We start from the raw sequence: 21,354 nt of genomic DNA on the forward strand, positions 1-21,354 counted from the left end.
TCATAGCATTCTCTAACATACAGGGCCATGCTACCACCTCTCCTTCCCTGTCTGTCCCTCCTGAAGAGCTTGTAGCCATCCACTGCAGCACTCCAGTCACGTGAGGCATCCCACCACATTTCTGTGATAGCTACTACATCATGTGTTGTATTATGACTTCAAGCTCCCCCTGGTTGCTGCTCATACTGTGTGCATTAGTATAAATGCACTTGAGATGAGCTCATGAATCCAACATCTTTTTGTGAGTGTGGGCCCATTTCCTTCCAGACCCTTCTCAGGTGCTTCCATGATTCCTAAACATCTTTCCCTTCTCTCAGATGAAGTGGCAGAGGGAGACCCCTCACCAGTCCGCCATCCTTCAAGCTTTGGCACGCTTCCCTTGAGCTTGTTCCTAACATGCCCAGTTACCTCCCCGTCCCCCTCATATCTAGTTTAAATCCCTGTCAATAAGCCCTGCTAACTCCTGCCCCAGAATTCTTTACCCCCTCTGGGACAGCTGCATCTCATCTGTCCCATTTGTCACCTGCAGACCAGGTGCTCTATGAACCTCGCCATGGTCAAAGAACCCAAAATTCTGATGGCAGCACCAGTCTCTGAGCCACATGTTAATCAGATATGTTTTCCACCCTCTATCAGTGGTTTTCCCTTCCAGTTGAGGGACTGAAGTATCAGTTAACAAGAAATACAGGATCATGAGTCATGGCATAGAAATATATATACACAAAATGGTAAAAAAAAAAAAAAAAGTAAATTAAAAAGGTTATTTTTTAACATTCTGTTGTGGAGAATACCTTTAATGTCTCCTGAAATGGAGTCAAAGGGCAAAGTTGGACACATAGTGTGACTTTCAGACCACATCATCAGAATCATGGCACCCTCAAAACACTAAGGACCAAGTTCTGCTCCAGTTGAAGTTGATATCAAAACTCAACAAATTAACCTCCACTGGATCAAGAGACCTGTGACTCTGTCCTGCTCTTAAATGCACAGCTGCTTGTTTTCATTTAGATAGAGAAAACAGACAACTTCTTTCATTATAGCTAATTTGTTTCCAGGTGCTATCATTACTGTAAGCCATTTAACAGTCTCATTTCAGTTTATTTGCTACAGTATAAAATAGAATGCTTTATTAATATTCAAATCCCATTAATACCTTTATATTACATTTGCTTAATAATTCATAACTGTGCAACACCACCCTTTTTCCTAGACATTTATTTGAGAATAGCAAGCTACATCAAGAACAAGTCAGTCAACAATACTTGACCTGAGGTTGCAGGAAGTGTTTTCTCAATAGTAGTATCAATTTCAGCAGCTTCAGATCAAAAAAGTGAGGAAAGAGTTTAGGCTGGTACTGCACATGTGACAAATAATACCTTTCCCAAAATAAACTTACTTAATGGCTGCGATCAACATCTTTGGAGTACTGGTTAGGTTATTCGTGCTATGTATTGTTTATAGCATCTTATATAGACACTTCATATGTTATTATTGCCTTTAATTTTAAAGGAGACCTAATAGACACTAACACTGGTAAAGGTGCAAAATATCCGTCTGAATCTAACACCTTCTATGAACATTTTAGTTGCCATCTTAATTTTGTTTCATTCTGAAAAGGAAGAGAGGAATAGAAAAAAGATAAATTAGTTCATCAGCTGGATGGGAAATAAATCAACCTGTTGCAGTTAGTGACTGTGCCTGCATAGCTGCGTAGGACCCTCCATGCTGGGTCGTGAAGTTCTAGTTGCTGGCTTGGCAAAGTCTGGCTGTGTGTCACTTGTACACCTGTGTGAGTCAGAGGTGATGCAGCTCTTTCCATGGCCAAGGAAGGGTGACAGCAGGATCAGGAGGTGTCCTGTGCCAAGTAAATGGGAGGCCAGGAGACTGGCCATACTATTGACCATACATAGTTTACACCTGCTCTGCCAGGCGAGGATTGACAAAGAAGTTTCTTAAGCGGTTTCAAAATTCCCGACAATTCAACACCTGCTTAATTAATTATGTTTGCATTCACTTACTGCACTCACATTTCACAGACTTTCAAATTAGGCCCATTTCTGCCCTAGCACCACTGAGCAAGGCTTTTATCTATACAGAGATATTTGAATGATCAGAGCAATCATCGATACACTCATCCCAAACAGTTTACTGATACTAAGCATCAGGAGCTCTGGTTATGACTAGGTCATCTGGTATTATTTCTGTAAACCAAGAATTAAAATAGTTTCAATTTGCACAATTTGCCAGTGCAATAGAAAGCCTGCATTTCAATTAAAGGATTAGGAAACCTTCAGGTAACCATAACGATAGCATACAATTTATAAGGAGGAATAAATTTATGGGCAAAATCAAAAGTACTAATGGTACAAAGGGGAAAATTTAAAATGTACTTTTAATAGCGTGTCTATCATTTAATGCAACTTAAAGGCTGTAATTTTTTTTTCTTCCTTTCTGTGAGTAGTTATTCATGAAGAAATAAATAAAAATATTCAGCTTAGTTGCTTAACATCATCACAGACAGAGCTATTATTTTTGTTTAATGTAAACAAGAGTCCCAGAAACCTATTCTGCTGTCTAAACTATGCTCACATGTATCATATCAGATGAACCTGGAATAGTACAATTCTGGTTTGTAAAATAAGCATCATACTTGCATTCCAGGGTTCTGAGGGAATTGGTAGATGTAGTTGCTAAGTCACAATCATATTTAAAAAGTCATGGCTGTCAGGTCAAGTGTCCAGTGACTGGAAAAAAGTGAGTATCACATCCATTTTTAACAGGGGTAAAAAGGAGAACCCTAGGAACTACCAGACAGTCAACCTTACCTCAGTGCCCAGTAAGATTGTGGAACAGATCCTCCTGAAAGTTATGTTGAAACATATGGATGACAGAGAGATGATTAGAGGCAGCCAACATGGCTTTAAAGGGCACATCGTACCTAACTAATCTAGCGGCCTTCTATGATGGAGTGACAAAAACTGCAGATGTCATCTACCTCAACTTCTGTAAGGCCTTTGGAACAGTCCTACACAACATCCTTGCCTCTAGTTTGGAGATATGGGTTTGATGGATAGATAAGGAATTGGAATTGGCCAAGTCCAATGAGTTGCAGTTAATGGCTCATCTCCAGGTGGAAACCAGTAATGAGTGACACCCTTCAAGGGTGCATTCTGGAATCAACACTATTTAACATCTTCATCAATGCAATAAGACAGTGGGATTGAGTGCACCCTCAGAAAGTTTTCACATGATGCCAAGCCAACTAGTGCAGCTGATTTGCTTGAGGGAAGGGATGCCATCCAGAGGGCCCTTAACAGGCTCAAGGAGTGGGCCCATGAAAACCTCATGAAATTCAACTATGCAAAGTGCAAGGTCCTGCATCTGGGTCATGGTAACCACCAGTATAAATAGACTGGGGGACTGAGAGCAGCACTGCTGAGAAGGATTTGGGGATACTGGTGGATGAAAAATTTGGCATAAGTTGGCAATGTGCACTTTCAGACCAAAAAGCCAACCGTATCCTGGGCTGCACAAAACGAAGGGCGGCCAGCAGGGTTAAGGGAGGTGATTCTCCCCTTCTATTCTGCTCTCAAGAGACCTCAACTGGATTACTGCAGCCAGCTCTGGGGCCCCCAGTACAAGACAGGCAGGGACCTGTTGAGTGGGACCAAAGGATGGCCATGAAAATGGTCAGAGGGCTAGAACACCTCTCCTGTGAAGAATGGCTGAGAGAGCTGAGGTTGTACAGCCTGGAAAAAACTGAAGGGAGACCTTCTTATGGACTTTCAATATATAAAGAGAGCCTATAAGAAATATAGACAATTTTTACCAGGGCCTGCAGTAACAGGACAAGGAGCAACTGAAAGAGGGACAATTCAGATTGAATATAAGGAAGAAATTTTTTACAATGAGGGTGATGAGACACTGGAGTAAGTTTCCCAGAAAAGCTGTGGATGCCCATCATTGATGGCTCTATTGGGTTTATGTGGCAAACTAGCAGGGGGTGCTGCAAAGGGGTGGCTTATGTGAGAAGACACCAGAGACTGCCCCCATATGGAACAGAGCCAGTTTCAGCTGGCTCCAAGATGGATCCACTGCTGGGCTGAGCCCATCAGTGCTGCTGGTAGCACCTCTGAGATAACATTTAAGAAAGGGTAAAAAACAGTGCACAACATCAGCTGGGAGACAGGAGTGACAAAATGTGAGAGAAACAACTGTGCAGACACCAAGGTCCGTGAAGAAGGAGGGGGAGATGCTCCTGGCAGGACCTGTGGACCTGGGCAGAGAGAAGCCCACGCTGGAGCAGGTTTGCTGGCAGGACTTGTGATCCCATGGGGTATCCCCACTGGAGCAATCTGTTCCTGGACTGCACACCAGGAAAGGGACCCATGCTGGAGCAGTCCATGAAGAACTGCAGCCCATGGGAAGGACCCACTTTGGAGAAGTTCATGGAGGACTGTCTCCTGTGGGTAGGAACTCAAGGTGGAGCAGGAGAAGAGTGTGAGGAGGATGGAGCAGCAGAGACAAGTGATGAATTGAATGCAACCCACATTCCCCCTGTGCCCCTGTGCTTATGGGGGAGGGGAGGTATAGAAGTCAGGAGTGAAGTTGAGCCTGGAAAGAAAGGAGGGGTGGGGGGAAGGTGTCTTTCGATTTGTTTCTCATTATCGTATGCTGATTGATTGGCAATGAATTAAATTAATATCCCCAAGTCAAGTCTCCTTTTGCCAATAGCAGTAATTGCTGAGTGATCTCTCTGTCCTTGACCCACAAGCTTTTTGTTGTATTTTTCTTCACATCTTGTTGATGGAGGGGGAGCGATAACTATGGCCAGCCAAGGTCAACCCACCACAACAGGGCTTTAAGCAACTTGATCTAGTGAAAGATATCCCTGTCCATGGCAGGGTGGTTGGAACTAGATGACCTTTGAAGGTCCCTTCCAACCAAAACCATTCTAAGAGTCTATGATATTGGAGAAATATACAATATTACTTTCTCACATACAAATGCAATGCAAACCAAAAAAACAAAAAGAAACCAAAACCACTTACATATCTATTTGCCTTTTAAAACAAATTTCAGTCTGTTTTTTCCATGGATCACATTTTGGTCATTCTGACTGGAATGTTCTACAAGGGTCTGGACTATACACAGTGGCTTTCTAACTCAGGTACATTTATAAGTGCATCATTTTAACAGCCTTCTTGATGCCTTTATTTTTAGTCGGTACTTTTCTGCACTGGATTAGAACCAGAGGGCTAACAGAAAAAATATAAATTGCTAACACTGATGCTGTGCAGCTGCTCTTTCCACAGCAGGCTAATGATAAAATGTGAAGGTCAGGTATCCCTAAATTGTGTATGATGAGATATGAGTAGAGGACTAGAATAACTATGAATTCTCTTGTTAATCCAGATTCTGGCAACAAATCCCTTCTCTTACCTGCTAAAGCAGGGAGTAAAATTGCTACCTCTATAATTTGCGCTGATTTTTTATTCAAGGATCAGCATCCAGTGAAAGAACAGCCTATTAAAACATGCAGCCAGAGCTGTTCAGCGGAAAAGTGAGTAACCTAACCCACCAGTACGCAGCAACAGCCACAATGGGAGAGACATGGAGAGGTTACATCTATTATGTTTTACAGTTTTACAAAACAGAGTACAGAAACAGATACCAGGACATGATCTACTAGCATATAACAGTAATAAAAAGAAAGTTGCCCAGAATAAGGTATTTGTTCAAGATTGGTTCATTGTCCTGTAATACTTTGGGCATTTGCCATATTCCTCTTTAATAAAAATTCAGTGTTACAATAGGTTAAAAAAAAAAAGTCCTCTCCAAAAGGAATCTCTCTGTGAATAGAGCATCTGGAATGTTTCAAAATGAATCAAGAGTGCCAAATGTTAAAGGGAAAACCAGGCCTTTTGTAAAACAAAAAACTCAACAAAAAACCCAAACTATAAAATTATGAAAAACATGGAAGAAGATGGTGGCACACTTTCTTTGATCTGAAAACTGAATTAATAAATTTTATTATAGTAGACTTATGTATTAAAGTCCACTGTAATCAGACATTCAAGTATTAGCAACTCTATTACACAAAAAGCAGAAACACTGGCAGTAGGAGTATTATTATGAATAACAGAATATACTGTAATAGTGTTAACTATAAGAACCACTAACGATGTAGATTAACAGTATTTTTGCTTGCAATTACAGCTGCAGTTGTTTTAGCTATGACACTAAGGATCAGTGCTGCCTATGAATCCCTGAAAGTCATTCAGCCTCTTTCTGTACTCTACCATGTCACAGGTAGCTACATCACACCTACTCATAAAATCTTACTGTATTTGGAGATGCCTACTGGTGGAAAGGGCAGAGGAACAATTCACATCAAAAAAGAGCAACTCAGAAGTGAGAGAGGCAGAATTTTTTTTTACAACTGAAATACATTCTATTAAAAAAAAAGGTAAACATCATTTTGGTTCCTGAGGCTAGCATTAGAGGGCATATAACTCATTCAAAATAATAGAGTAGATAAGCAACTCAGAAATAAAACTAATTTCTTAATTTGATTTACATGTCATTTTTACTAACTGAAGGAATCAAGATTTTCTTCCAAGATCATTACAGATTTCCCTTACAAAACACCTTATTTTATTCTAGATTCAGCATATTGAAACATTCCTATATATAAGGTAAAAAGTGTGGCTTCTAACAATAGCGTTGTTTGTTATATCAGGATTGAGATATGGAAGATTGTCTCAAATTGAACAAATAAGACTTGTACTTACCGATATATCATCACTAAAATCTATTTCATCCAAATCAAGGTATTCAGGGGCTTCCATTATTCTTCTATGGACATTTTGGGTGAGTCAGCACAGTAGTAAAGACCTACATAAGAAAAAAGAAATGGATTGTCTACTGAAGAGTCAAAACCACACAGAAATTGTTTAATATAGTTGCTAGATTATTGAAAACAACTTGTATAGTAAAGTCTTTCATAACTTAATATTAAAAGCTAAATATGATTTCCCATCTCTTCTCTGCATATCGTGAAGAAGCCAGTTTAGGGAGAATAACTAAGTGGTACTTGAACTGGAAGTCAAAAATACTTGATTCAGCATCATTTGGTCCTTCCCAAAGTTCAATACAGGTGTAAAGACTTAAGCTGTTGAGCACCCTCATGACCCTGCAACCACAGCTGTGCTAATGATGTATCTTCTTAACGATACTATTACTGTACTGACCTGAACACAGCAACTTCTGTTACTATAGTTCTCCTCAAGAAGGCAGAAAAGATCTGAGAATAATGCTGTGCACAGAAAACAAAATTGTATCACACCTTATCTTCACATAACAAGCAGGCTAACACACAATGTAGTCAGTGCTTTACAGATGGATGATTCATCTCCCCCTAGCCTGCAAGTGCCCTTCCCCTGAAACAGTAGCTAAGGTTAAGCCAGAATTATATCAGTGTGCACTCATTATCAGAAACCTTAACCATTCCCTCACAGCAAGGGAAAAAGAATAAAAAACTCAAGCAAGAAATTTGACTGGAAAAATCAATATGTAATTCTTAATAAATTGGAGTTGACTAGAAGATCAAAGACAATAAAACCCTCAATCCTTTCTTAATCCTAACTAGAATGAAGGTGTGCATTACCACTACAGACAAGTACATCAGAAGTAAAAGTGGGAAAGAAAGCTATTTTAAAGGAGGCTGAAAAAGAAAAGTATAATGCATTTTTAAATAATGTAAGGCACTATGTAAGTGTTAAGTATTATTGTGGAAACAAGTCCTTCTAGTACTTGTATATAACAAAAGGAAATGCCTGAAGGAAAAAAATAATACAAGCCCAGTTTATTCTTAGCACAACTGCCAAGAAATATGTTTATGAATAATGAAGTCAGCTCTACAGATCTAAATAAAATCACCTTGTGAAACATTCATATGCACTTAAGTATGTCCTAGGATAAGGTGTTTGAATAAAATGCTTTTATTTATGTGTTACACTTATTGGCAAACAAAACCTCACTCATTAATCTCCTTCATAACACCCCACCCAAGCACAAAGCTGACATTAAGACACCTATTCTTGAAAAGTTATTAGAAGAACCAAGAGGTAAATCTACAGTTTTAAACTGAAAGAGCTGGAAAAGCAAATTTTTATTTTGCGCCACGTTACTGAAGGTAAAGGACTATTCAGGAGCATTTTCTCTTTAAATGAAAAAGGAAAAAAAAAAAGTGTGTAAGTTTTCTTTAATGTATTAGGATATTTCTGCTCCTTGCAATATACAAAGTAATTCCTGGGGATGAAAAACTGGGGAAGAAAGCAGCATGTAAGAACAACCTCAGTGACCTTATTATTGGCTCTCACTGTGGAAAGGAGATGGCTACAAAAAAGGTAAAACCAGCATAAAGCCTTCATTACGACTTGATATGAGGAAACAGAAATGGCTATAATGTGAAACTAACCGGAAGCTTTCCATTTTGCACAATTCCCAAATGCTAAGTTTATTCTTGGAGGGAAACACTAAAATCAGACAAATCCTTGCAATGAAAGGAATTTGCTGTTGTGAAAAGATGTGGCACATTCAAGTCTACAGACTCTTTTCCACATTAGAGATTTTGCTTTCTTAACAGAAACACAGAATTTCAGTATTTATTTTAAGGCTCAGGCTTTAATGTGTTGCATCTGGGTGACATTACAGTTTACTTGTGACAAACTGCACTGGGTGGCAAGGTTTTCGTAGCAGGGGGATTACAGAGATGGTTTCTGTAAGAAGATGCTAGAAGCTGTCCCCATGTCCCCATTAACTCTATCAGAGTTAATACCAGCCAGCTCCAAGACAGACACACCGCTGGCCAAAGCTGAGCCCATCAGTGACAGTGGTAGTGCCTCTGTGTTAACATTTACAAAGGGGAAAAGACTCCTGTGCAACAGCAGCTGTGAGAGCAGTGAAAAAAATGAGAGACACACAACTCTGCAGACACCAAGGTCACTGAGGAAGGAGGGGGACAAGGTGTTCCAGGCACTGGAGCAGAGGTTCTCCTGCAGCCAGTGGTGAAGACCATCGTGAGGCAGGCTGTCCCCTGCAGCCCATGGAGATCACTGGTGGAGCAGAGATCCACCCTCAGCCCATGGGGGACCCCACACTGGAGCAGGTGGCTGTGCCTGAAGGAGGCTGTGACCCTGTGGAAGCTTGCACTGGAGCAGGCCCCTGGCAGGACCTGTGGCCACACTGAAGCATGTTCGCTGGCAGGACTGGTGACCTTGTGGGGGGATTCATGGTGGAGCAGTCTTTTCCTGAAGGACTGCACCCCATGGAAGGGACCCACACTGGAGCAGATGAAGAGTATGAGGAGGAAGGAGCAGCAGAGATGACATGTGATGAACTGACTGCAACCCACATTCCTCATCCCCCTGCACAGCTTGGGGAGGAGGATGTAGAGGAGTCAGGAACAAAGGAAAGAAGTTGAACCTGGGAAGAGAGGGGCTGGGGGAATGTGTTTTAGATTTTGTGTTCATTTCTCACCATTCTACTCTATTTTTAATCAGCAATAAATTAAATTAATTTTCCTCAGGTTAGGTCTTTTTTGCCTGTGATGGTAACTGGTGAGCAACCTCCCTGTCTTGATCTCAAACCCTGAACTTTTTAATCTTATTTTCTCCCTTGTCCTGTTCAGGAAGTGAAGAGAGCAGCTGGGTAGATATATGCCAGCCAGCCAAGGTCAACCTATCACAATATCCCTCTAGCCCCTCCACAGAGGTAAAGATCAGCTGTCAGTTTATCACTGTGACTCAGAAACTGACAGCTGAAACCAATATATTACGTCAGTTTCAGAGGCAGAATAAAAGCAAAGTGTACACATACTGTCCTACACAAATTACAGTATTATAGAATCTACCCAGTGCCATTCTGTAAGGTATTACATGTGTCAAGTAAGAATGAGAATGAAAATTTAAAGGTTAAAGGCATATATGGACATACAAATACCCTACGAACAAAACAAAGCTTCACTAAGTTTCAGTTAAATGGATTTAAAAACCCAAACCATTCAGTATGTTTAAAAATTGATGAAAGAGATAAATAAGGCTACTTTAAACATGCCAAATAATAAGCCAGAATCAAGAAGTGACCGACTTATTTATTATAAAGTGACCTTTATTTTGGCATTAAAACTGATTTATTCAGGTAAAAAAAACTCCACAGATTTAATACAAGAACTACTGTTCCTCATTAACACGTATCTCCAGATTTTAGAACAAAAAGATCACAACGTTTAAAACTTCTTTTTTAGTTATAAATTGCAAGAAGCTACTGAGGAAAAAAAATGCTACATCCATCTACAGCTGACAAAAGGACTGAATTTCACCTAGCAATATACAAAACTCATCATGTCAGTCCATAGTCTTGCAACATTACTTCCCCAAAATATTACCTTCTGTCTTCTCAAGAAACAAAGAGTATGAAATATACAAAGGTTGAAGAAAAGCTGGTAACCAAACCAAACATACTTTCTCTATGGAGAACTTATCTTTCCGAAGACAGTGTTCAGTTATATGTAAAGAAAGGGCAAGAGACCCATGAATTCTGTTCGCTCTAAGATTTTCATTTTTTTCTCAATGAGCTAAAACTGGACAGCAACTCAGGACAAATACTATGACCAGATAAGGTTTCCCATGACTATAATTGGAGTCTTATTCAAGAGGTGCACTTTTTTTGATACAATTTAACATAGTAGGACTACATCATGTATAATGCAAACCATATGGTAAGGACAGTAGTGATTATTTTGAGATTCTTGCAAAGGCTGAGTCCAGCACATCACCAGAAGTATAAACAGTCTGAATAGCATTCACAAGAGATCATAAGCACAACTGGTCAAATACAAGGTAAAAATAATTGCAAACAAAATTGTAACTGCCAGCAATGGTGATGAGATGAATAATATATTTTCAGCATCAACACCAAAGCAATACAGATGACTGCCTCTAGCTTGCCAGCAGAAATGTCTGACATTTAACTGATCAATTTTCCCAACTGTATTTTGGAAGCTAGTCATTAAATATTCCACAAAATTTTAACCCAAAAAGGCATTTCTTGTCCGACAATTTGGCTGGCAGGGAGACACATACACACACATACACATTTTCTACAGGTAAAAGAAATCCTGTCTGCTCTCCGAATTCACAGCTAAAAGAAAACTGCATAAGATCACCCATATGTACTCAAGAGTTTTTATAGTTTCATGAAACAGTTCCACCAGGAGAAATCAGCCCACTAAAAACTATCACACAGAAATATGGTAATAGTAGTATCAATATAATAACACGCTTCATATGTTGCACTAGAACGGATACTAAACAATGATTAGGTTGTAAACAAAAGAAAAACAAAATCCTTCTCCTTTCAAACAACATCAACAATCCCTACTGTTCTTACAAAACAGATTTTCTCTGCTGCTGTCCTCAGCTAGAACTAGTTGTCTGAACTGAAATCCTGTTACTAACAAATGTTCAATAACATTAGGTGAATGAGGAAAAAAAGGTGCAAAGAAAGCAATTTCCAGATGAAAAAAAGGCAATGAAGTGTTAGGTACAGGGAACAAATCCATCAATTTCTGCAAACACTAAAACTTGTACTTTGATAGCCTGCATTACCTACAGGTGAAACTCTTACATTGTTCACAGATTTCTTTTTTAAGGTAGATCAAGCCTTGGATTTGCCTCACCATGCAGTCTCAAAAAAGTCACACAAACAACAATCCCTAGGCGTTGGTGTGACTTTTGAGGATGAAGACAGACTAAAAGTGGGAAGGGCAGGAATGATTTAAAAGCCAGTCCTGCCACCGACTTTGTATTGTGAAACCCATGGCCACTGCCTTATCCATACTAATGCAGATCAGGCAAGAACAAGGCCACAGAGGTGAGCATTTGCTGTCAATTAACTGAGTGAATGAAGAGACTGGTATGGCAGGCAGAAAGTAAGGAAGCATCAGGTTCAGTTTCTTTGTTCTGTTTGCTCAATGCAAAACTGTGGACTAAAAATGCGTAACTGATTTGTAGTGACCCCTTTGCAACAAGGTTGTAGTGAATTCAGTAGCTCTGAAAGGAACCTGATCCAGTATCTCAGCAAAAAAAAAACCAGTCTCACTGCTGTATGTGAAAGAACAAATCCAAGAGGGAGCACAGAGAAAATGTTCTTTATTGAGCCAAAGCAAAACAACTAATTGAGAATGCATCACTTTATTTATTTATGGATACATAAATAAGAACAAATAACAATAAAAAGATCTGCTGTCAATTAAACGTCTACTTAAGTTGTAACTCTAAGAAATACTGCTAAATGCCACATTGGATTTTATTTTCTGCATCTCAGAACTACTATACCAAAATATTTGGGGATTTACTTAAACTTTCAATCAAGTATAAAGTAAATCAGATGTAAATACTTCTGTAGTGGTTGGCAAAAGGCTGCTTCCTTAAGCACAGTTAATATTAAAGATTTAGGTTTTAAATGCCAGAATGCTATGATGGTTGCTTTTTAATTAGGGGATAAGGTTACATTTTACAATTATAGGTCTAATATAACAAAATAAACATACTGCACTTTCCTAAGCATCAGAGGCTCTAGTAGCTCAATATGAACAAGATTCATGGACAGAAAAGGAAAAACTTTATATCTTTAAGTACACAGTATGTGTTTCAAGCAATGCTTGAAATCTGGTAAGCGTCTGAGTTTTATTCCTTAACACTAAGAAATAGCAAGAGCATAAAACCAAGTTTCTTCACTTTCAAACAGAACAGTCTAATGTTACATTATGTTAAATCTATTTAGCATGCACTGAGAAGCCCAGCACCCGCTTACAATCCCAGTTCAGGAAGGCACATCATCTGTCAGCAGTAAGAAATATCTAGAACTTTGAATTCAATTCTTCCATCCTTGTATTCCACTGTAACAGTTAAGTTCTACCAAAATTAATTTGGCCTTGTAACCCTATTTACTACACAGTATAAGAAAAGCACTAGAGTATGTTCAGGACCACTGAACATAATTAGGGAATATGAGAGCTGAACCATTGAACAAAGGCAAGAAAGCTTGGCCACTGAGTCCTAGCAAACCTAGTCTGGGCTAACAACATAACTTCTCATTCATATTTACATCCTCTTCATTATTTCTAAGGAGAAAATTACATGGATATAACCAATAAATATTCAAGTGCATGACCTTGAGAATGTAAAGAGCAACACTGCAGCTCAAATAGAGCTTTGCAAGAATACCACTTCAGCTTCATGCATTCAAATGACATGACAACCTAACATATGATTAGACTATATTGACACTTTTAAGTCATATAAGTGTTTGTAATATTACAATGCCATCTTGAAGAGCACTGTGCAACCAATTTTTATTACCTTCTAGGGCTTTCAAAGTATTTTTTTCTAATTACATGAAATAACATTTTTTTCAATTACTTGTCATGCTCAGTGTCTGGATTGTCTGTTACTGACTAAGCACCTCTCTTGCACTAGTTTGGTTTACTTTTCTTCCTTCTGTGTAAGCCAAGAAAAATCTACTATACAAAGGAAATTATCTGTCCAGTCAAATTTAAAATATAAAAATATAAAGGGAAGGCTCAATAGAAGCAGAGGGAGATTTTAAAGAGTAAAGATGAATTTTAAATAATTTATTGTAAAAAAAAAAAAAAAAAGAGAAAAGTTAATAATAAGTCTTCATAATTATGTGATTTGAGTGAAGAAATGAATTCTAAAACAAGGACTACCTTATTCCTTATCGCATTTATTCAGAATTTTTCTTGAGTTTAAAAGTTCACAGCAACAATTTATAATATTATGATACTTCCAAAGCAAGTCAAAATAAAAGCACTGCTTTTAATCACCATGCAAGTACCATCAGTGCACAAGTTACACTGACAGGACAGGAAGAAGGAATGCAGCAAAGCACAACAATTTTCCAAGACCAAAAGGTGCTATTTTAAAAATTTAACTTCAGAAAAACTGCGTTCCAAACATGCAGATACAATCCACCTGCAGCCCTGACAAGGTACAAATACTGAGCCGAGTTCTGTTTCTAATTAAGTCAATGCACATTCAGCACTGAATTTAGGTAAGAATGTATCTATTTGTTGCTGGCTAAACATCATCGAACTCCTCCTAGACATCTACCTAGAACTCAAGATCACATATTCATCCATATTGCTTGGATGATTGCTTGGAATAAAGCAATTTTATGGAGTCTTAAGGGAGGTAAGACAGCAATGGGCACTTGCAGCCCAAAAGGCCAACGGTAGCCTGGACTGCATCAAGAAAAGCATGGTCAGAAAGTGGAGAGAGGTGATTCTGCCCCTCTACTCTGCTCTTGTGAGACCCCACTCTGAGTACTGTGTCCAGCTCTGGGGTCTTCAGTACGAGAAAGACATGGACCTGTTAGAGCAGGTCCAGACGATGGCCACAAAGATGATCAGAGGGATGGAACACCTCTTCCATGAAGAATAACTGAGAGAGTTGGGTTTGTTCAGTCTGGATGAGAAGAGAAGGCTCTGGGGAGATGTTATTGCAACCTTTCAATACTTAAAGAGGGCTTATAAGAAAGATGGGGACAGAATTTTCAGTAGGGCCTGTTGCAACAGGACAAGGGGTAACCATTTCAAACTAGAAGAGGGTAGATTTAAATGAGATATAAGGAAGAAATTTTTTACGATGAGGTTGGCTAAACACTGGAACAGTTTGCCCAGAGGTGATAGATGCCCCATCCCTGGAAACATTCAAGGTCAGGCTGGATGGGGCTCTGAGAAACCTGATCTAGTTGAAGATCTCCCTGTTCACTGAAGGGGTTTGGACTAGATGACCTTTAAAGGTCCCTTCCAACTCAAACTATGTTTCTATGATTTCAAAGAAGTCATGTGGAGATATGTAATAGTGTATGGTTTATCTAATCTATCTCTACCCCCAAGAATTGCACAGAATATTCATCACAGCTTGAGGTATTTTAACATGAAGTATTTTTAACAATGAGTGACACTATGTAGTCTGTAAGTAATATATATGTCAGTATTTTTTTAAGACACAGTTTCTCATGTCTGTTGGGGGGTTTTTTAGCACACTGAATAGCATGTAAAAGGAAATTGTTACTACAAGGATGATACTGAGCTCCAGTAAAGTACAAGCTCTGCCCTTACTATCTATGACAAAGACGTCACCCACCTTAAGGCAAGGAGTGTCTCTTTGGCTGTTAGGAAGTACTTTCTTCTTTTCTAAACACTACTCCATTTAATGCTCTCATGAATAACCATTACATTTAATATCAAAAAAGAGTGATTCTACTTATTCATGCCCAAAAGAAAACAGCAACCTTACAAAAATACATCAATATTCAGGCTACTGAGTGGTCTGAACAACTGAAGAGTTGTTTTTACTGTAACACAACTTGAAAGACATCAGCTCACTACAAAGCACCCCAGATTTCTCATATTAAAATCATCCTTTACAACCAACGGTTTTATAGGTCCTTTAAGATTCAAGCATAAAGAAAACTGGACTCCAAGCATTCAGCCAGAATATATGTACTTGAGCATTCTGGAGTGAGGCCTAGAAAAATAAACTTGTTTGTTTCAATTAGCCTTGAAGGAAAAACCTTTGGAGCTGGAAATTAATAGCTGTTATTTTAAAACTGAAACAGCATACATGATTCATGCACTGTATACAAGCTAATGAACTGTCTGCTTAACTTTAATGACAAGATCAAAACAAATAAGAGGTCAACTGATCTGTTGTAAAAGAGATATTTCATTGGCTGTATTTATTATTTATGTTTTTATTCCTTTTGAACTACTACAAGGCTATGTGCTCTTAATATGAAATACCCTTCAGTCATGCAAAATTAATATGCTTACTTCACTGTACTCCAGCTTGTATGACAACTCTTTCAGTTATTTCACACCAGCTAACACTTTCTATGGGCTTTAAGACTCACCAACACACAGATCAAAACCAGATCAAACAACTTTCATCTGTAAATGACATATGTACATAAATGGAGGGAAAGACTGGACAGAAACTTCACTAGAACACACAGTAAGAATACACGCTGTTCCATTACCATAACTTAATTCTATAATGCCACAAATTTTAGTGATCTAGTGGCAACAGAGGCAGAGGATAGTTGCTGTACTGGACGCTCTGTGTGTTATTTGGAGTGGAACATACAGTTGCTATCTTGTAAGAAAAGCAGGTGGTGGGATTTATTCCCAACTTCTAACATCTTAACTTTTGCATTAGAAGTGGAACCTGGTCTGGGTCTGCCACTTACCCACTTGACAACTCATGCCAGTAAGAAAAGCAATGCTTTAACTCAAGTACCATGCACAGAGGAACAGTTTCAACTGACTGACTGCACTGCAGAAGCATCCTTTCCTCTCCATTGTGACATCTTGTTATACTTCTTGCACACAGGAACCACAGACTTTATTACCACAGACATTAATTGTTATAAGTTCATTCCTTATTTAGTAATTTTCCATATAAAAGAGATTTTACCTGTGAGGGAAGATAAAATGAAACAATGCACTGTTCATTCTTCTCAGCCACTTTTTGTTAAAAAGCATTAAACTAGTCAAGTGTGAAAAACATCCTGTAGCTCCACTTACTTCTACCGCTACTTTCATCCACTTACCTAAGCTGTGGAGTACTACTTCCTGACAGCTGCTGACCCTATTTGGGCATGATCACTGCTCCCTTCATTTGTTTAGAAAGGGTCTTTAAATGATAAAAAGCTTCTACTCCTTCCTTTAAACTGTTCTGTGACTATGTATTTAACCTCACATTATCTTCAGTTAAGGCTAGATCTCAAAAACAAATTTGTTTAGTATTCCCACTAAACATCTTGTGACAGCCTGACTCTAAAATGACAAAGTGTTTCTTCTTAATGTGGGGAATAATACTACTCAAATCTCTGTAACAGGAGAAATACTAATGTCCCTTTGAAATTATCTACTTGTAAATTTAAAAACCAGTCATCTAGAGGTATATGAAATAATCACCAAGCTACTTAAAAGTATGGTGTTCTACTAGTGTTGCTCCAGTATGAAAGGGCCACTTTTTCCACTCACAAAAAGGATCAGCATTTTCCCCATGAAATATACTTGATTTTCTCATCTTAAATGTTCCAATGGTTTCAAAAAAATGGACGCTTGAGGCAAACAGTGCACCTATAAGCAGAAATTTTAACAGCAAAGACTGATTTAAAAAAATATTTTCCATTAACAAAAAACAATTTTCAGAAAAGGAAAATTCATGTTCTCAAAGGAAAATCCATTTTCTCAAAACAAAAACTGAAAACTTGAGCAAAGAAATTTTTAACAGCTTTATATATCTTCAGAAATAACTCATAGATTAACATTTACCTCAAAATAGCACAGGTTACTGAGGTTAAAGCACAGAATCAGGCTGGGTCCATTTCTTCCAGGATCATTTAGTCCAACCTCTCTGCTCATGCAGGGTTAGCTAGAGCAGGTTAAGAGCAGGACTGTGTCCAGTCAGATTCTGAGTGTCTCCACAATGTCTCTGGGCAACCTGTGCCAGTGTTTGGCCAGCCTCACAGTAAACAAAGTGTTTTCTTGTGTTCAGATGGAATTTCACATCTTTCACTTTGTGCCCTTTGCCACTTGTCCTGTCAGTGGGCACCATGGAGAAAAGTCTTGCTACCTCTACTTCACTCTATTCCATCAGGCATTTATACACATGGGTAAGTTTCTCCAGAGACTTCTCCAGGCTCAACATTCCTAGTTCTCTCAGCTTCCGTTCACAGGAAAGAGGCTCTTGTCCCTTAAACCCTGTAACCCATGGGATTCTTCCACGCAGATCTCTGACTAGTTAGTACTGGTGGCTGTTATGTTAACAATTACTTCTTTCTCTAAGCATTTATTTTCTATTATGCTAGCCTATAAATTCGTGTGAAACTAAATAAAAGGAAGTTTACATTTCAAACACTGGTTGTCATAATACTAGCAATGTAGGATATCCAACAATGAGAACTAAATCCAAGGCAGAGATGAAGACTGATTTTGCATTTTATATATGTTTTTACAGGTTGGCATGGTTGCAATATTTTTTCATTTTAGTAATCTTCTTATATATTGAAGTATTTAACAAAGAAAAGAAGAAAAAGGGGCAATGCTGTTTAAAGACTTTTTAGGGTGTGCAGAAACAGAAATACCTATCAAAATAACTGTTTTTGTAAACATGATATAAACAAGCTGCAATTAGGATGTACTTATCATTTCATTATGCTGCTCATTACGTCCAAGATATCCTGTTTGTTCTGCCTGTTCAAACAGAAGAAAAAACAAAACAAAACACTATTCATGAAAGCAATTCTTTACAGTGGTTCAAAAGGAAGCTGGAGCTGGTAAACACATGTTCTTATGGGAAATTGCCATAATCCTGACTATATCTCAGCAGGCTCTGAAAATATTTCTCACAAAGTCTCTTCTATAAAATCTAGAACATATGTACGACAGACTACATTTCATGTCCTGTGAAGGAACTTGCTAGATTAATGAAGAAGACATTACTCGCATTTTCTTTCAAATGTCTGCTTTTTGCTACAGGTATTCTGCAATTCTTGATTTCTCTCCTATTTTCATTATTTCTGCATTTTCATCAATCTGTGAAAGAGCTCATGAAAGTTTAAATCTAGATGCCCCACTGACAGCATCTTACTGTAGGCTTCTAACACAGTATATCCAACACATAGTCTATTGATAAATGCATTTCATTACATTCATACCATTAAGCTCCTACCATTCTTCCAGGACAATTACCAGTGAAATCAATACAGTTGTTATTTTTTACGTGGTTGCTAAGAGGTTTTGAAATTGATCCTACAGTTTTTTTATTACTTTTGACTGATACATCAAAAAGAACACAAACAGATCAACACAGCTCCCTTACTAATTGTCATTCAGCTAAATATCTATAAGCCATTAGGGACATGTAAAAGTCACAAATTTCTGGATGGGGAACACTAACATCGATGAAAATTTTAAAAAACTTCACCACTTGAAAAATGTAGATCGCTCTTTACAATCTAAAATGGACAGCATGATTTCCTCAGCTATTTTTCCTTCACTAGTTCTTTTCTGAGTTTTCATCCTCCTGCATCAAATAAGGTAATTCAGAAAAAAAAAAAAAAATAAAAAAAAATCACACTATTCATGGAAATATACTGAATACAACCAGAGAAAAATGCAAGAAATATCTTGAACTTTTTATTCTAAATACAGTTCTTTCATATTCCAAATCAGACACCTAGCCATTAGTCTTCCTGAAGAGCTCTGTGATCCAGTATCACCTACTGTAATTATCTATTTTTATCAAAACCAGAACCAGTAGCAGCCAGGACTACTGTGTATGTTGTCTCTGAAAGCATGCATCATCTCCTCTCTCAGCTGCTATTTTTTCCAGAATTGTTTACCAGACAGATGAACAGGCATGCCTCATTGTCCTCCACTCACTGGAGCAATACTGACCTCTATGATTTATGCAAGTTTAAATTGTATGTTTAAAAGACAGCACAGATGAGGACAGGGCATGGGTGAACTTCTGCCCTGTGTAATTTACTACATTGTAAAAAGTGGATTTAGAACTCCTCCATTTTGATTTACCTATATTTTACTCTCACTCTGTATTGGTAGAAATAGCTGCACAAAATGCTGGAGAGAGAAAGAAAAAAATCAGACCTTTAATGAACATACAGAAATTTATAAACAATGCCCTCCAAGCTAAGTACTACAGATGGTAAGGTTAGTTTTTTAAACCAGTGTGCTTTTCCTTCACCACATGCAAAAATATTGCAATAATATTTTTAACTTTTTGGATGTCAGCTGGCCACAATGACTTGCTACTACAGTTCGAAACCAGACCACAGATGTCCTACCTCCTACTGCTAAAGTTTAAATCTATCTCTTGGGTTTGACTCCACACTCTAAATTACTAAAACAAACAGAAAAACTTTTCATTTGCACTTCTGCTACTTTCCATCCAGGACTCTACTTTCCAGACAACTATTCAGACTCCCCTGCTCCATGACATGTGACTTTCTTAAAGCCCAAGATTTTCAGTGCTCTGCCTGAAGGACTCTAGCTACTTCTGTGGGTGTCACTGTTAATTAAGGACACATGGAGAGGAAATGAAGGAGCCAAAAAGCAGCCTTGTTGTCTGGAAAAACACCAGAATACATGGACATGGGTGACAACAGTAGGAAAATTTGGAGTTGGATAACAGGAAATGTTTGCAGCTGACAGAAACAATCTAGCGCCTCTTGTTCAAGCATATAAAGAAGCTGAATGATTCAAAAATCGGCCTCAAATGAAAAATTGGGGCAATGACCTCAACGTTTCAAGGTAATGGAAAACCAAAGAGATTAAAAATTATGAGCCTACTGAAACTCTTAAAAACATTTTATTTTTATATATTCTACTCAAACTTCACTGAACAAGAAGTCATTCATAGAGCTATCAAATGGTGTAGTGAGCTAGACAGTGACAGCTATGAATTTTAACAGCTAAGGATGATCAGATAGGACGTGGTGATGGGAATGAGATAAGAGATACACTTAGCTATTGACTGATTTCTAACATAACATTTCCAGTTTCCCCAGCTCCTCCACCTCCACTGATAGCATGTACTGCATTCTTGAACTCTCCTCTAGTAATGACTATTGGGCCCACCATGAACAGCTGTTACATATAATACAGTCTGTTGACAGGGATTATTGAAAGAATGTATGGCCAAATACCACCTCTTGTTTTTTCACTAAAAATTCTAACAACCAACATTTCTGCTCCTAGCTCTAAGAGGGTCTAAAAGAATAAAAGTAGAAACTGGGAATACATCTATCTACGGAGAAAAAAACCAAACCAAAACAAAACCAAAAATGAGAACATTTGGCAGACAGCAGTTTAGCTTCACAAGCAAATATTTAGTTATCTGCAACTGACAAGTAAGCAGAAACACTGATTGGCTAGATTTGGTTTAAAATCTGCACAAGTTAGCATCAATGTTGTAATGCTTAGTTTTTAAGTAAACAATATTGTCATGGAAAAACTTATGCTTGTGGATAGTAGCACTATAATTTGTAGTTTTATTAACATAATTTTCTGCATCTATAAAGCACATCATCAGTCTTGGCATGTGACCAAGGTACAAATGTAGTCACTTTAGTGGGAATAAATGTACTTGGCTAGGCAATGTTGTAAGACTGTTATTCCATTTTTCCAGCAAAGGAATATTTCTTCTACTGCCTCTTCCCCTCCATCCCTAC

General features: G+C 38.2%; 1 protein-coding gene across 1 annotated transcript in view; it reads right to left on the bottom strand.

The window, feature by feature from the left end:
• Positions 1–21,354, bottom strand: part of SNCAIP (synuclein alpha interacting protein) — a 74,912-nt gene that overhangs the window by 51,373 nt on the left and 2,185 nt on the right. Inside the window, 1 exon segment of the mRNA XM_026865531.1 lies at positions 6,795–6,897. Coding sequence (XP_026721332.1) covers positions 6,795–6,851 — 57 coding nt within the window. The 5' untranslated portion in view covers positions 6,852–6,897.

Source organism: Athene cunicularia (genome assembly GCF_003259725.1).
Source record: "Athene cunicularia isolate RWA chromosome Z unlocalized genomic scaffold, athCun1 chrZ_part1, whole genome shotgun sequence".
NCBI lineage: Eukaryota > Metazoa > Chordata > Aves > Strigiformes > Strigidae > Athene > Athene cunicularia.